This window comes from Salvelinus namaycush, chromosome 32, assembly GCF_016432855.1.
Source record: "Salvelinus namaycush isolate Seneca chromosome 32, SaNama_1.0, whole genome shotgun sequence".
Classification (NCBI taxonomy): domain Eukaryota; kingdom Metazoa; phylum Chordata; class Actinopteri; order Salmoniformes; family Salmonidae; genus Salvelinus; species Salvelinus namaycush.
The window spans coordinates 6,546,171-6,558,073 of NC_052338.1; the positions used below are offsets into that span (position 1 = coordinate 6,546,171).

The following is an 11,903-nucleotide window of genomic DNA, read 5'->3' on the forward strand; positions in this document are numbered from 1 at the left end:
GTCTGCTGTTTTGTTTCTGGTAGGTGGAAATTCTGAGGCCTGCGAATAGGTCAGGGTCACAGTTTGCTGGGCTATCGCCCTGTCAGACATCTGTGTTTGTCAGTGGGTGACAATGTAATAATGTTATTTTGACCTCTAACCTTGTCCACCTATACTTCAGCAGTCACTGCAACTCTCACTTCATTGCACTTTAACATTTTTAAATGATGTATAATAAAACTTTTCTGAGCTAAACTACTTTAGACATACTTTACAGTACTGTTATACATATAGTATTACAAATACATATATTCGCTGATTGTATTTAATGAGAAATGTTTAACGTTTTGCTGAAAATCATATTGCAATATTTGTCATAAGATTGTATGGCTTAATGTAGAACACCCAGACACTGTCATTCACTCCAAAATGTTCACACTTACAACCCCACACACACATAATCACCACAGTTCTTACATGTTCCACCTTACTAACTGCAATACATATTGTACACATACTGCAAATTGATTTAATTTACAGTCATATTCACATTTAACAACCACATAGGCTCCATTCCATTGAACTCCCTAATGTACTGTTGTCATACCAGTATAGGAGTTAATTCACTCTGCCTTCCATCTTTAATTTTCCTTCCTTTACTGCTCTGTTCCTCTATCTACAGCTCTCTTCTCTCCTCCACCTCTATCACTCCTCTCTTCCATCTTCCTCTCTCCCTTTTTTTAAAATCTCGCTCTCAGGCAGTGATGGGCTGTGGGGCCACACTGCTCTCTCTCTGTGGCAGTAGCTGCTCCTCTTTGGTTGCTGGGGTGTTGCGGTGCTGTTGCCTGCGGGGGGTGTGGCGGGGTGGGAGAGTCAGGGTGCAGCAGGACACGCCCACAGTGGCCTCAGGCAGATTCTCCTCCATGGACCAGCTGTCAGTTGCCGGGGTGTACTTCTGCACGGCCGCCTTGTAGCGCTTCTCGGCCTCATTCCAGCCACCCAGTAGGTACAGTTGTTCCCTGAGCGGCGACAGGCCTGCCGTGCTCACGCCCAGGGGCAGGGGGGAGACCCGGCTCCACTCGCTGTTCTCTGGGGAGAACACCTCCATGGACAGGACATCCACACGGTCTCCGCTGGGGCTCAGCTGGCTACCACCCACCACATACACCTTCCCTCCCAGGGTGGAGGAGCAGTGCCAGCCTCGGGGGGTCTCCAGGCTGGCCTTCTCACTCCAGGTGTCCGTCTCAATGTTGTAGCAGGCCACGGAGCGCGAGTAGGCGCAGTTGATGTAGCCGCCGGTCACCAGGATGTCTCCGGAAGGCAGCACGGCACTGGCGTGGCAGCAGCGTGGCATCTCCATGGGCGTCTTGAGCTGCCAGGTGTTGGAGGAGGGCAGGTAGCTCTCGGTGGTGGCCAGCAGGCCCTCCACGTTGCGGCCGCCAACGGCGTACAGGCGCCCGCCGGTGGCTACGAGGCTGAAGTGGGTGCGGCGCTGGCGCATGCTAGCCAGATGCAGCCAGGTGTTGAAGCGAGGGTCGTACCTGAGGAGGAAGAGATAAACAGTGATGAGTCAGAATATGAAGTTGTCTAAATTTAAATGAAATCTACACAATCAATGAACACTCAAGTATGCTTTATAATATTTACTGTATGTTAAGGTTTGGACCTGGTCAGTGACTTTTCTCATGTGTGGGTGTTTGCTAATACATAAACTCAGCAATAAAAGAAATGTCCCTTTTTCAGGATCCTGTCTTTCAAAGATAATTCGTAAAAATCCAAATAACTTCACAGATCTTCATTGTAAAGGGTTTAAACACTGTTTCCCATGCTTGTTCAATGAACCATAAACAATTAATGAACATGCACCTGTGGAATGGTCGTTAAGACACTAACAGCTTACAGACGGTAGGCAATTAAGGTCACAGTTATGAAAACTTAGGACACTAAAGAGGCCTTTCTACTGACTCTGAAAAACACCAAAAGAAAGATGCCCAGGGTCCCTGCTCATCTGCGTGAACGAGCCTTAGGCATACTGCAAGGAGGCATGAGGACTGCAGATGTGGCCAGGGCAATAAGTTGCAATGTCCGTACTGTGAGACGCCTAAGACAGTGCTACAGGGAGACAGGACAGACAGATGATCGTCCTCGCAGTGGCAGACCACGTGTAACAACACCTGCACAGGATCGGTACATCCGAACATCGCACCTGTGGAACAGGTACAGGATGGCAACGACAACTGCCCGAGTTACACCAGGAATGCACAATCCCTCCATCAGTGCTCAGACTGTCCGCAATAGGCTGAGAGAAGCTGGACTGAGGGCTTGTAGGCCTGTTGTAAGGCAGGTCCTCACCAGACATCACCGGCAACAATGTTGCCTATGGGCACAAACCCACCGTCGCTGGACCAGACAGGACTGGCAAAAAGTGTTCTTCACTGACGAGTCACGTTTTTTTCTCACCAGGGGTGATGGTCAGATTTGCGTTCATCGTCGAAGGAATGAGCGTTACATCGTACTCTGGAGCGGGATCGATTTGGAGGTGGAGGGTCCGTCATGGTCTGGGGCGGTGTGTCACAGCATCATCGGACTGAGCTTGTTGTCATTGCAGGCAATCTCAATGCTGTGCGTTACAGGGAAGACATCCTCCTCCCTCATGTGGTACCCTTCCTGCAGGCTCATCCTGACATGACCCTCCAGCATGACAATGCCACCAGCCATACTACTCGTTCTGTGCGTGATTTCCTGCAAGACAGGAATGTCAGTGTTCTGCCATGGCCAGCGAAGAGCCCAGATCTCAATCCCATTGACCACGTCTGGGACCTGTTGGATCGGAGGGTGAGGGCTAGGGCCATTCCCCCCCAGAAATATCCGGGAACTTGCAGGGGCCTTGGTGGAAGAGTGGGGTAACATCTCACAGCAAGAACTGGAAAATCTGGTGCAGTCCATGAGGAGGAGATGCACTGCAGTACTTAATGCAGCTGGTGGCCACACCAGATACTGACTGTTACTTTTGATTTTGACCCTTTGTTCAGGGACACATTATTCAATTTCTGTTAGTCACATGTCTGTGGCACTTGTTCAGTTTATGTCTCAGTTGTTGAATCTTGTTATGTTAATACAAATATTTACACATATTTGCTCTAAATAAACGCAGTTGACAGTGAGAGGACGTTTCTTTTTTTGCTGTTTTTATACAGGATATCCATGTACCTGCTGAGGGTGTTGACAGCGTGCTTGGCCTGGTTGCGTGCATCGTTCTGGTCCTCTCCCCCTGCCACGTACAGGAAGCCGTCCATCACAGCCACACACTGGTTGAAGCTCTTAGCGGGCAGCTGGGACAGGTGTCGCCAGGTGGCCGCACCCTCACGTGGATCTCTCCACAGCACCTGGAAGGGAACCAACGTCAACAACTTAGCACTTCTCATTTTAGATTATACTGTTGAATCATGGTGATTGGTGAAACAGTAGTTTTCTAAAATGTTGGTTAACTTCTTCATCATGTCTTTGACCTGCCTAATTTGACCTGCCTAATGTTTAGCCCACCACAAGATCCGCCACACTCACCACTCTGCTCAGTGCCCGCTCGGTGATGGAGGGACGCCCCCCAACAGTCAGCAGGGTGGCCTGTCCTCCACGCACCTGCGTGCGACGAGATTGCAGCGTGTTCTGTTGGTGGGGCAGCAGGTGGTAGTTCATGGCATCCACTAGCAGGCGGTGGCAGTGAGGGTCCATCATCATCCTCGCCACAGGCTGGATCTCGCTGACCAGCTCGCTGGCAGGGATGGTCTCGAAGCGCACGTGGGACAGCAGCTCGGCGGCGTGCACCTGACGCTTGGGGTCGAAGTCCAGCCACTTCATGGCCAACTGTGGTTGAATGAAACCAGAAATATACTTAGAATCCTATTCGATTCGGCCTATAAATACCGCTCCCTCTCTGCTTCCTTGCTATGTCTCTCATTCCTACTGGTATTGTGTATTAATAACCATACATACAGTGAGTTATACTGACTGAGTATTTCTATTCACAGTAGGATGTCAAATAGCCTGGCAAGTGTCTGTGTACTAGGGTCATGTGGCTATATCATGTCCTTAACAGCTGGTCTGAGGATTGATTTAGGTTTCGCTCAAAATGGCTGTTGTTGGGGGTAGGGAATGAGGAGACCTGATCCTAAGTCAGTTATTACATGCAGAAGAGTAGGGTAAAAGCAAGGTGAGCAGAGCTGACCTGGAAGGCAGTGACTTCAGATGGCAGAAGCAGGCTGTCCTCCTGGAGGAAGGCTGTGATCTGTTCCAGGGTCAGCTGGTTGAACAGCGGTGTCTCGGTGAACGCGACAAAGTTCTCCAGCACAAAGCGGCGGGCTGCGTCACGAACGGGAATCAGGCCGTAGGCGGCGGCGATGTTCCACACGTACACGCACGTCTGCACGTTCATCTCGGCCAGCAGGAAGTCCATGCACATCTGGAGCAGCTGGGGGATCTGGAGGGTGGCAGCAGCTGACACAGTGCAGCCGATGGTGTACAGGGACATGTGGACGCGGCCCAGGTAGGCAAAGGTGATCACGTTGGCCAGGCCTGGGAATAGGTGGACAACATCATCACTTTATTCATGTGTTTTTGTCTATTAATGTGGACTTTGACAAATATGTTTCCAAACAAGACTGTTCCTGCCTTTAATAAATATCAGCTATAGATGCTAGGAGGTTAAGTTTGAAACTTACCGAGGGGGGAGAGTGAGGACAGCTCTAGACGCTTCATTCCGGGGTCCTTGGCCAGGATCTCCCGGAAGTACTGGCTGACGGAAGAAATGACCAGCTTGTGCACGTCGAAGGCCTTGGTCTTACAGGCTAGCTCCAGGTCGGTGAGGAAGCGCTCCTGGCGCATGCGGCTCAGCTCCTCCAGCAGGGCATTGCCGTGGAGGGGGCGTGTCACCTCACAGCCCAGACCCAGGCCCTTTTCTCCGGGCTTGATGATGGGAGGGGGCAGGGGGAGGTTGAGGTGGTTGAGCTGCACGATATCCAGTGCAGCCATCTCCTCGATCTTCTTCACGCCCTCCACCACCACCACTCCTCCTGCCATCTGAGTAGTAACAGTGGTCACCTGGGTGACCACTGGCTCCATGGCAATCTTCTTTGTATGATTGACCTTCTTCTTGGGGGCCATGGCGACAGCTACTTTAACAGTTGGGTTAAAGATTTTGGCTCTCGAGTTCTGACTGAAACACTGAGGGATAAGGACAGACCAACTAATCAACAAATTGACAAAGCAGACTTTTTACTGAGTGTGATAAGGTGGACTTTCTTCATTGATAAACAACCACTGAAACACTGAGTGACTGTTGGACTAGCTATGTGTTCTCTACTGCTAACAGAAGGGGAACAGATTGACAGACACCGGTGTGTAAGGGTGGTGGGCAGGTGGGGTTGGTCAGTTTCAGTGCGACAGCACACAGGACCTGAAAAAGAGAAGTACTAAGTACCACAACATCAGAGAAAAAGGCCATGGCAACACAGTAACGACATATACTCTTTATCTCGCTCTCTATCACAGACGGAGTCTAAAAAAAGAGGGGTGTGTGATTGACAGCTGCAGGTTTCTGAGGGTGCTTCGGGTCAGGTTTATGGTTTATAGCAGCCAGACATACATGTGCTTGTATTCATACTCACATACAGACTCCCACTATATTTCAGCAACAGAAAAACTGGGAATCTTATTCATGTTTTAAATGGTCCTATATACAAATGTGAGAAACTTGAGGGGAGTTTTAGAAGGACATTTGAAAAATATACAGTATGATCCTCTATAGTCTCTTAGTTTTGAATTAGAAATTCAGGAAAAAACTTTGCTTATACACATGCTGGTTATTCAAGTTTCAAAGTGTCTCAATCATTACGACAAACTAAGCACACACTTGTAACACATACTTGGAAAAATACACACATCTCACTAGCTCAACATCCATGGCAACTTCAATCACAGATACACAGGCGCGCTCATGTCACCTAAAATACACTAAGGGCAAAGCGAGTATAGCGGCGCCCCTGCACCTTGGATTACTACCCAGTAAACCACCTCTGGTTCCACACCCCATACCTGCCCCTCATCATATCCTCCCAGTGATTTGACACACTATACCCAAATGACTTTCATTCAGTGCTTATCACTTTGTAAATAAACACAGAAGGACAAGCTGGGACTGTGGCCTTTATAGATATAAAATACAAAGGATCACAGGCAATTAAAATGATCATAGTGGGACAACCTAATCATGACTAACCCTTTGATTACAAGGGTACAGTGTCATTATCATCAACAGAAATACCGCTGCTACTCTGTTCTTTTTTTTACTCTTATTACCTATCCTGATGCCTAGTCCCTTTACCCTGCCTTCGTGTAAATATCTACCTCAAGTACCTCGTACCTCTGCACATTGATCTGGTACTCCTCCCTGTATATAGCCTCATTCTTGTCTATTTTAATCCTCCTGTTATTATTTAAATTGTTCTTAATTTTAACTCTGCATTGTTGGGAAAGGGCTCGTAAGTATTTCACGGTAATTTGTTGTAATGGAATTGACCCCTGGGTGTTCTACTCTGGCAAAGAGTCTCATTTTGCTTCATGCCTGTTTTGACTTGTACAAATAGAAACAGAAATTCAACATGCTTTTTACATACCTTGTGATATTCCTCTGCAGATTAATACAAATTAAAAAAATAACGTGGCAAGAAAGGAGATAATATGTATACGTTTTGTGTGAAAGAACATTTGTTTCTCTCTCAAAAACCAAATCAGATAGGTTAAATGGAGATTTTTCACTCCATGCTGCTGATGTTCTCAGTAAACAGAATACGTTTCCATGGCCAGAGTCAGAGTATAACAGCATGTCAGAGTGCAGGTGCTTTCCATCACGTGTGTTATGAAAATACATACATGGAGATCCTGTCGGGGATTGACCCTCAGCCAAGGTTATTTATGTCCAGACTGTTGTTTACAGATCACCCACAGAAGCAGTGGATATGGGTCACCAATCATCCTTGACCTATCAAAGGGGTGTACATCTCCTCAATGTACTATGCTATATGAAGTACCAGTTTTAAGAGATAGTCATTTCATTGAATAAATAGATGTGGTGCTATTTTTGGTTCCTGTGATGAAGTCTGATGTTGTTCTATTGTTGTGTCTATTTGCCATGGGGCGTCCAGTATGGGGGATGACACAGCAGCTGTGACTCCCACCAACTGTTGTTACAGATATTTGTGAGGGTTAATGTGCTATGTGAAGTTTATTTTCATTTTATGTAATCAGGTCACATTGTTAGCTACATTTCTAGAACCTTGCTGAACCTTTGCAAATGTCTTCCTCTGGTGGTCAGGTTCTTTCCCACCAGCAGAGAAGATTTAAGAAAGTGATCTCAGAAATATCCGGTTCTTTCTTACATAAGCAGCCTCTACTTGTGTTGTTGACGTTTCAAGGAGGATGCTTATCTTCACTTGCACTTCTCAAGAATGCCTGGCCAGGCAACAATTTAGGTCAAACTGTCAGGGATCACTTCCCCCCCCCCCATCATTCCAATAGTTCTCATCCCACTGGGCACACACTGGAACCAACGTGGAATAGACGTTGAATTGACGTCTGTGCCCAGTGGAATCTCTGGTGCGGACCAGCGTTAGGTCAGTAATGGTAGGTTATAATTTTGGCACCCAGAACAAATCTTGAGTAAGCGGTGGCCTCTGGCCATCTACTCGATTTTGGCAAGTCTGTCACAAGATATTATTAGTGATACAGTACATCACTGGTCTCTGCTGTTTAATCTCTTTTGGGGTGTGTTGCGACATCCAACTAGGTGGCTACTCAAACCCTCCCTTTGGCATGTAACTAACCATCTCCCAGTGTCAGCTCTCTCTCATATGACACCAACAACAGCTGCTGTCCTGTCCCCCTCTCCATATGGGGGGGGGGGAACACAGCCCAGTCACAAGCATCGTCCACTGCACTGGCCGGGGATATTTGAAAACATCAACGTTCGGAGAGATTGAGTAGGAGGGGAGTGAGAGAGGCAGAGAATCTAATACAGTATGCATGTGAATCTTTGTAAAAAAATTATGTAAGCTAGTTGAGGTCTGAGGCAGAGCTTAATGTTGGGAGGTTATGGTGTACATTTTCATTGGTTGCTGTTTGGGGTTTTAGCCTGGGTTTCTGTATAGCACTTTGAGACATCTGCTGATGTAAAAAGGGCCAAATAAATAAATTTGATTGATTGAGTGTACTTCTCAAATGTGTATTGGAGTGACCGAGTGTGCCATAACCTCCATACGGAAAAGATGTCTTTGTCGAGGATGATGAGGGTCAGAATTGGTAGGAAAACGGGACAATAATGTGAAGGAAAGATGAACTACCAGATCCTTTGAAAAACATCATATGTGATAGGAACAGAGAGAACATCTTATGAAGCTAAAGAAAAAGGAGGACAGAAATTAAAAGGGGGCATGAACATAAGGAAAATAGCAGAGATGGATCAAAATCGACAGGAAAGATATTGGAACGGGATAGAGGTACCCGAGTAGGTGACACCGTGACAAAACAAAAACAAAGCCTGAAAGAATGATCATTAGCACTAACACCACCTGTTGTTTAACAGTGTTGATGCAAAATTGGGCTCCTGAGTGGCGCAGTGGTCTAAGGCACTGCATCTCAGTGCTAGAGGTGTCACACTACACAGCTGGGCTGTATCACAACCGGCCGTGATTTGGAGTCCTATTGTGCGGCGCACATTTGGCCCAGCGTCCTCCGGGTTAGGGTTTGGCCGGGGTAGGCCGTCATTGTAAATAAGAATTTGTTCTTAAGTGACTTGCCTGGTTAAATAAAATCTCAAAGCCCAGAACTCTGTGCGGTACACAATGCCATCATGCGTCCGACTCCCACCTCCCCCAGTGTCAGAATTCCTTTGCCTATCTCCAGAGATTATTTATAGATGCTGAGCAAAACTGTGCCTTTGAGGCTATAGCTCGTATTCATCCTGCTATCAACTTGGCCTCACATGAACTGTTTGTGAGTGTGAGTGAAATAAAATGCAACTTCAGCTTCTACATAGTGTGTAATTGATGCTAGTGTGAATGTGATTACATCCATTATTTTAGGTGATTACATTTTTGAAAAGGTTCTTATTTGGGTATGTCTTTCATGCCAATGTCTGCACACATGTAGTGTGTATTATTGGCGATGGTTAAGTTGTAAGGTTCTGGTGGAATACAAGAGCGCAGCAGTGCAACTTCTAATGTCAACATATTACTTATTATATATAAGTGCTTTATGATTAGGATAGGCTATCTCATCAAGTTGGATATATCCATGACTTGAAGAATCATGAAAATAGTTAGAGACAAATACAGTCAATATGCTTTACCTGTCTCTCCACCCACTTTCCTCTCACTCTTCTTCCTTTGTATCTTGGCTTTCTTTCACTTTGTTGATTTTCTCTCACAGGTTGCTCTCTCTTCCTCTTTCCTCTGTCCCTCCGTCCTCTGTCTGTCTTTCAGTGCACTGTGGTTCAGTGTTTGAGCGAGTCAGGGTCCAACCAAGTCTATGAAATGAGACCCCCTCCCTCCCTAATTTCCAGCTCACACCACCTACAACTCCAAATGCAGGCACCCCCTCCCTCCCCACCAAAAACTCTCCATATGTGGCCAGCCCTCTGCCATCCACCCCCTTCAGCCACTAGGCTGAGCAGAGTATGCCAATATGCTGTGCTCAAGTTTCTGTTGTCTCACAGTCTATCTCGCTGTGGTGTGTGTGTGTGTGTGTGTGTGTGTGTGTGTGTGTGTGTGTGTGGAAGAGGCTCTGGTGCTATTTTAACAAAGTAGTGGAAAAACTTGATGGGGTTGTTGACGCACCGGATGTTGTAGAGATTCTATCAACAAGAAAGGAGGCATGCACTATGACACTGACAACAATATAATTGTATTGATTATTAATACATTAGCATCTGAATACCAGTATAGTAAGGGAAATAACTAATGATGGTAAAAATATAAGATAAAAACTGTAAGATGTAACATTTATATATGGCCATATCAGTACATGATCACCAATATCATTTTGACGTCACAAAGGATATTAAAGGCCCAGTGCAGTAAATACGTAATTCTCCTGTGTTTTATATATATTTCCACATTATGAGGTTGGAATAACGCTGTGAAATTGTGAAAATTATGATAATCCCCTTTAGTGTAAAACAGTGGTTCCCAAACTAGGGTTTGCGAACCCATGTGGGGTTGCCTGATATGAAAATGGGGTCGTGGGAGAATTTCCAAAATCCGGAAAAGAATGTAACATTATAGTAGACGATCTTATACAGAGTGACTTACATGAACAATTAGTGTTAAGTGCCTTGTTCTAGGGCACATAGACAGAGTTTTAACCTAGTGGGCTCGGGGTTACTGGGCGAACGCTCTTAACTGCTAGGCTACCTGCCACCCTGATAATGTTGTCTTTGTCTCTCAAAATCCTTATAATGGGGTTAATTTAAAAAATCTAAATGAAAATTATTTCAATCTAAAAGTTAAAATTCAACCAGAGAGCCCCTTAGAACGTGGGAACGGCCGGCTGAACTTGACCGTTGTACTTAAATCATTCCCACGGTGAATGTGTAAGCCTTCTATGCTATGAAACCACATACTATTCCAGATACTTTGATATTACCAGCCACAATTGATATTGTGAAAAAATGTGTGGGGAGGCAGAGGCACAGAAACTCACATCAATACCTTTGTCAGATAACACTGTGAAACTAAGAATTGATGCTATAGCTAACAATCAAGAGGAAACTGACTACACGACTCAAACTCCCCACACTATGCTCTCCAAATGGATATTAGCTGTGAGGGCCGAGATGCCCATGCATTGACTTTTGTTTTCTAGGGGGATGCTATTCACAAGTAAACATTGTTCTGTCTCACGATTCCCAAGCATGAAATGACACAGGGGATATTCCGTGTGCTGCGTGGCTATATTGACGTGACTATATTGACGAAAAACAGGTTCCATGGTATCGAATGGTGGGCTTTTGCACAGATGGGGCTACATCTATTAAGGTGCGGCAGAAAGCCTCTGTACTCTAGTTATGAATGTGTCTCCCTCTGCTATGTGGACGCACTATATGATACACCCTCTGAGCTATAATGGATACACCGCAGCAACTGGCGGCAAAAGAGCTGAGCGCACAACTCCGAGGATATGCAGCAGGTAACTTCGATTGTAACCTAAATCGCGCACGCCTGTTGGCAAAACTATGTGTAGATATGGGATCAGAGCATGACAATGTTCTATTTCACACTGAGGCTTGGTGGTTATCGAGGGGGAGTGTTGGAAATATTTTTTTAATTGAGAGAGAAACTGCTGTCAATCACAATGTATGTAAAACTAAAAAAATACTTTGTTGACTTTCTGTATAATAAAATAAAATGTGGCTCCTTGGCTATGTAACAGACATATTTGGGAAACTGAACGAACTAAACGCAATCATGCAGGGGAAATACACCAAAATTCTACAAAATACGTTTGACTATGATCCTGGCTGTGTTGACATGCTGGTAAGTCAAATCAAACCGCTGATTGAGCTGTCATGTGACCAAATGCTGCAGACAACACATTCATGGTCCATTGTGTAGGACTTCTGGTTCTTGACTCAAAGGGATATTTTTTCCTTTTGACCATTGTAATTGAACTCAATCACAGTAAGGTACTTAATTGTTACCCAGAAATTATTTTACATTGAGATAAAAACGGCTGCATTGGACCTTTCATCGTCAAGCAGGTGTCTGGTTTATCCTTTGTCAGCTGTTTTATTACGTAGTTCCGTCAATCTCCATGTCAACTGCAGGCTGACTGAAGCAGCGGATAGGACAGCGCTGACCCATTTCTGCTGTAAT

At 45.7% G+C, this 11,903-nt stretch overlaps 1 protein-coding gene across 1 annotated transcript; it reads right to left on the minus strand.

Annotated features, from left to right (window-relative positions):
• Positions 1-733: 733 nt before the first annotated feature.
• LOC120026770 (kelch-like protein 31) lies at positions 734-5,139 on the minus strand. Its single transcript, XM_038971488.1, has 5 exons — positions 4,698-5,139; positions 4,205-4,551; positions 3,544-3,843; positions 3,190-3,365; positions 734-1,520 (listed from the first exon to the last, which is right to left on the minus strand). The coding sequence occupies exons 1-5, from the start codon at positions 5,137-5,139 to the stop codon at positions 734-736; spliced, it is 2,052 nt and encodes a 683-aa protein (XP_038827416.1).
• Positions 5,140-11,903: the final 6,764 nt, after the last annotated feature.

Bases quoted from the DNA above. Each gene is read 5' to 3' on its own strand.
- LOC120026770 (XM_038971488.1), bottom strand. From the start codon at position 5,139: ATGGCCCCCAAGAAGAAGGTCAATCATACAAAGAAGATTGCCATGGAG. The intron at 3,844-4,204 runs GTCAGCTCTGCT...ATTCAACCACAG, and splicing joins CTGAAGTCACTGCCTTCCAG to TTGGCCATGAAGTGGCTGGA. The intron at 3,366-3,543 runs GTGAGTGTGGCG...GTTCCCTTCCAG, and splicing joins AGCGGGCACTGAGCAGAGTG to GTGCTGTGGAGAGATCCACG.